This window comes from Schistosoma haematobium, chromosome 6, assembly GCF_000699445.3.
Source record: "Schistosoma haematobium chromosome 6, whole genome shotgun sequence".
Taxonomy (NCBI): domain Eukaryota; kingdom Metazoa; phylum Platyhelminthes; class Trematoda; order Strigeidida; family Schistosomatidae; genus Schistosoma; species Schistosoma haematobium.
This window is the reverse complement of record NC_067201.1, coordinates 11217259-11222721: the sequence shown is the minus strand read 5'-3', so window position 1 is coordinate 11222721 and position 5463 is coordinate 11217259. Positions and strand designations below refer to the sequence as shown.

Genomic DNA, 5463 nt, shown 5'->3' with positions numbered 1-5463 from the left:
ACATCTTACGGAAATCTTTCATTCCTTTTGTTACTTTACTTATCTTCTTTTCTTATTATGAAAAAGAAATTTGTTCGGTCTTAGTTTTACATTGTTATTTTGCCCTAATAAATTTCAACAGGAGTAATAAATTCTTTTGTGAATGAGAATATAGATTCGGATGGCACTGAACAGAGTTTGTTTTTGAAAAGATTCAATGCAGAATGGGAACTGTTACTTAAATAGGGGCCACTTTAAAATAACTTCATTTTATACCGCCGTCAATATACATACATATATTTGAACGCATAGATATTGGTACAAAGGGGCACCGAATACATATTTAACACACAAGTCACCTGATTTCTGTGTGAGCTATGATACTGCCCGGGTGACCAAACCAAAGCAGGCGGTTTTCTTAGGTGGCCACACCCAAAGCGTTTGACCTAAAGGTTTACTCCACAAGGCAGTGGAGCAACGTCAGGAGATGAAGTGCCATGGTAGCGATTGACCAACAATAGTTTCATAGGCCATTTGTTCCCTCAGGATACTGGAGCCTATGTGCACTATTGGTTTGGAATCAGTCTTTTCCAGCTCCCCTAGGTGGACTCTCCTTGTCCATCAACCTGGTTAAAGCACCAGACATTCGCTTTCTGCCCTTTCAATTACGTAAACAACACCCCCGCCACGGGAAGGCAGTGAGTAGGACTTCCCTGACAATGGCTGTATACGCGTGGTTGTGTGAGAAAATTTCGAGATGGAAAGTTAACTTTCTCCACCCTCGACTGTATCAGGGAATTCGGGGACATATATATAGCACTTCGGGCTTCAAGGTAACGTTAATAATATACCCCATGAAGTATGCGGTACAAATCAATAAGCCCCATGGACTTACCGTCATTTTTATTACCTGCCTGACGATAGTGTTTGTAATTTATATAATGACTTATTTTTAGCCTTCTCCCTTGCATTTCTGTTACTGTTAAATTTGTAGAATATCTTCTTACGCATGATATATATGATCATTAACAAATTCAGCTGCCTATGTAGCTATATTTGGTGCACTATCAATCAACGTAATTAAAGAATTATCACCTGTCTTAGTGGTTTGTAAAGGGTTAGAGGAGGACAAAATGTAACTCCGCTTTTCATACTTGATCGACTGTAGTCATATGGTAGATTAAAGTAATAAATTCAAGCGATATACCGTATGCTTTTGTTCTTTCCCGATGGGATTTGATCTCGTCATCTTAATGGAGCAGATGATATCGAGTTCAAAATTACAAACCTTGTCAATCTAAACAGAAAAAAGTAACACTTCTATCCCTTCCTTGTCATAAAAAATAATCTTATCGTCATTATTACTAGTAATGTTAATAATATAACTATTTTTCATAGACTTTATTTATTTGATTTTCTTTAGCACTTTGTGTGTATATTCATCACGACCTAATTATCTGAGCACTTCTTATTATGTAACTTCAATAGTTCTTAAAGATTATTGTTTCAGAGTCTGTTTTTTTGCAGTTCTAACCTATTTCATTTTTTGACTCAAGCTTTTATCACTCTTGTCAGTACTAGTACACTTTGCATCACACTTTTCGTGACCCGATATCTGACTCCAATTAGATCGTATAAATGTTATTGAAATATACATAACGGTTATCTTCGTATACAATTATCGACTTAGATCGCGTTGGTGAATAACAGTATTAAATAAGTCAAATACGAGAATGGATTTCGAATACATATATGTTGTACAATCGTTGACCGGAACAGACAATCAGAGAGACGTAGCAAAGGAAGAGAAGAAAGAGCGAAACGAAACGATGCGTAGTGGAGATGACATATGAGTCAACTCCATTTAACCAAGCGTTAATCAAAATCTATAGTCATACAAAAATAAGTTACAGTCATGTGATGAATAGGATAAGAAGTGTACACATATATACGCTCATGTAAAAACAACCAGTATTTATAAGTGAATAATTAACAAGGTCAAAACCTAACTCAATTAGAATGAATAAATTGGCCTGTCCAGAAGCTAGAATAAGTTGTGTGGGCTTAACACAGTAACCGACACTACTACTATCAGTCTTACACTTTACTGATCAGTTTGGTGGCAAGACTATAACTTATAGACGAGACAATCAGAAGCATTTGAAGGATTTCAAGGTCACAGTACCTGATGCTCACGTACGATCGGTTCACAGCGGATATTATAGAAAACGTGATAATTGAGCGGCTACAACAAATGGGACTATTAAGAAGTTCCATTTTTTGTGATTATGGTAATCAAATGACTTGTGGACCTTGTGCAAACTACCGTAATGATGTTGTCTTTCGAAGTAATATGTGTTGGAGAAATAAGTCTTCTGGAATAGGATATTTTGCTCGATCCAGATTAAGATTAAGGCAAATTATAATAATTGCTGTGAACTGGATAATAAAAGCACCAGTAACACTGGTTACACCCGGGTACTACAATACATATAGATGATTGGCGAGCGTACAGATGTCTATGTGCATCGTGTGGACCCAACAACCAAACAATATTAAAGCTATGTGGTCGAGGCCGAAAGACTCTTTACCACCTTATCATAGCGCCAGAGGCCGACTATTATGAAGCCATATGGATGATTTCTTCAACCGTATGTATTATGATTTTAGAACCTCCGAATCTCTTTATAACCTTGACAAGTTTTTGAACCATGTAGAAGTGTGTACATTTTAATTCTTTGGTTTTGTAAAATATATTTTTACTCTATACTAACTGCTTTTTTAATTGACTCATATTTCTCAGGGTCACTGAAGACTTGTTCAAAGGTCGTCCATTAATATCTAGAATAAGATCATATTTATTTAGCCTACTAAATTTACAACTACATCGTTCGTATACTATGCTAATAATATGTGCTCTGAACAACTCTGAACTTATTGTAAGCAATGATGGATAGTGGCTATCTACTTAGCTACTGAGTCTTGTTAGCCACTTGCTTGTGCAATGACGTTTGAAGCGAATGGTACTGGTTTCGAGTCCCAGAGTGAACATCAACTCTGAGATGCAATCACATCCAGCTGACTAGTCCCAAATAGGACGCAACGCACCTTCTGGATTCCACTGCTAGCCACTATCCATCACTGCTTACAAAAAGCTTGTTAATTAAGGCAATATCGAGTCATACGCACAGTATGCACATATGCCGTTAACAGGCTGGTCAATTACGGTCGTAAACCTCAATGGGAAGATACAAGCTAAATAATACCAAGTGAAATCTAAACTTAAGTTATTTGTGATAGTATTTCCAATTGAATATGGAATTTTCAGCATTAAAAATCACGGTATATTATTTATTTATTATTAGCTTTATTCAATATTATATCTTTGGTACAATATACAATTCTCAACACAAAGTATTTGAATAAGTTTCCTTTTTTATTTCTTGATCGATCCTGACGATAAATATTGATTGGTCACCAGTTAGTTAGTAGCATTTAATTACAGAAGTTGACATCTGAATAATATTCATTCTTTTCAATGTATATTGCCAGCCATCAGGATGTCTCTTATTGTATGTTTCGGTAATTAATTGACATTATGACCTCTTAAAATAAACAAGGAAACAGACAACTTGTTGAAATATCTAGATGGCAGGAACAGGTAACCCAGATATTCGGTCAGGTCGCCTTTTATAAGCAAATAAAACCAACCCTACGAAATCTATAATAAATTCATGTTTTTTTGCCTTAAATCTGTATTCATGTTCTGTCCAAAATAACGAAGTAAACTATATTAATGAAATACGTTACATAATCAGTTTTTAGATTGCCACTATTCTAAATAGACACTTTAATCTGTACCAGTTACATATTTACTTTGAGATTATTACACAGGCTATGAAATAAAGAAGGAAATGTACTACAGTTAAGCAAAACTAATAACTGAATAGGTTTTTTTCAAAAAACAAACATCTTGTTCATAGTGTAATGAATGAAAACACAGTTGAGGATGATCAAATCTATATTAGCGAAAAATTACAGAATCTCTTGGTAATTTATGAGAACGCGACATAGAATACTAGATTTCTGAAATTCCATCATTTCTTCTTTACATTCTAGATGATTCATCTAATTCATAATTTCTTTTTTATTTCTGTTTCTGTTTTCTCTTTAACTTAATCATTTTAATCTTCTATTCCTTGGGTTTCTACTTCCACTTGGTGTTGTATACTACTTATATCTGACAATATACGTAGCATACACCACAATAGTTGTATTCATATAAAATTTAAAACAAAACAAAACGAAAGACAGAACTGATTTCACTATACCTTCAAATTCGAACATTTTCAACTTCATTTCACGAGAGAAAAACAACTTCATTTTGTATCAAACACATTTATAATTTGATTAGAATAATTAATCATCATTTGAATATAATGAAAAGATAATGCATCAATTAAAATAAAGTTTGACAAAATCTCATTTGCATATTAATATGTTACTGAAAAGAAGTAGTATAAACCATTTAATTATAAAATTGTTTATTGAGTTATTATAATGTTGTTTGATTTAGTTATTAAAAAAAAGGTGATTATTCATTTTGAAGATAATTAGATATGTATTTATATTAACTGAGATGATGGAGAAGATTTGTAGCATAGGTGGATGATTTTGATGGAGTTTTGTTCTCTCAATTGAATGGTTCGGTCATGGAGCATTCATCGTTATTCTGAACGACATTATCAACACAAACTTCAAAAAGAAGTGAAGTGTTCGATTTTCTTCACATATAGTTCACAACTTGTCAATGTAGACATCGATGTTGATTGGTTATTGTTAACATTTAAACGATCATTGAACAAAACTAAGGCAAAAAGTCCAAAATAAAGAAGTAAACGATGACAGGTTAAAGGTCGACAATAACCAATCAGCATCGAGGTCTGTAGGACAAGCTGTGAACTATATGTGGAGAAAATCGAACACTTCACTTGTACCTGAAATTTGTGTTGATGATGTCGTTCAGAAGATCGATGAAAGCTTGACGACCAAACCATCCAACTAAGAGAACAAAACTTCATCAAAAACGTATATAAACTGCGTTTTTTTCAAATTATCAAATGATCGAATTTATTGTGAATGTAGAAAACCATCTTTGATAATGATCATTTTTTTACAAAACTAAAGACCAGATTAATCTAATGGTTTGAACCAAATGTTAGGTATTCTATGGTAGAATGCTATTTATTGCATTACAAATTCATTGATAACTTGTAAGTGGAAATCATTTTTTTAAAAAAACACTTGAGTCTTTGCATTTTGTTTGGCATTCAAGCATACCTCAGCTACCTGTTTAACCAGTGAACATGTTGCTACTTCAGTATGATTTAGTGAGTATCAGTAAGCGTTCAGATAAAACGAAAACTAAGAACAGACAGAGTCTCTAAACATGCTAAATTCGAAGAAACTAGATTTCACATTTAC

The 5463-nt window shown here is 33.7% G+C and overlaps 1 protein-coding gene across 1 annotated transcript; it reads right to left on the bottom strand.

Moving 5' to 3' along the window:
* Positions 1-3056: 3056 nt before the first annotated feature.
* On the bottom strand, positions 3057-5178 carry MS3_00008510 (uncharacterized protein). The gene is made up of 2 exons (XM_051216845.1): positions 4311-5178; positions 3057-3584 (listed from the first exon to the last, which is right to left on the bottom strand). Exon 1 carries the CDS (start codon positions 5058-5060, stop codon positions 4737-4739), a length of 324 nt encoding a protein of 107 aa, XP_051065463.1. The 5' UTR covers positions 5061-5178; the 3' UTR covers positions 3057-3584; positions 4311-4736.
* Between the last annotated feature and the right edge of the window lie 285 nt (positions 5179-5463).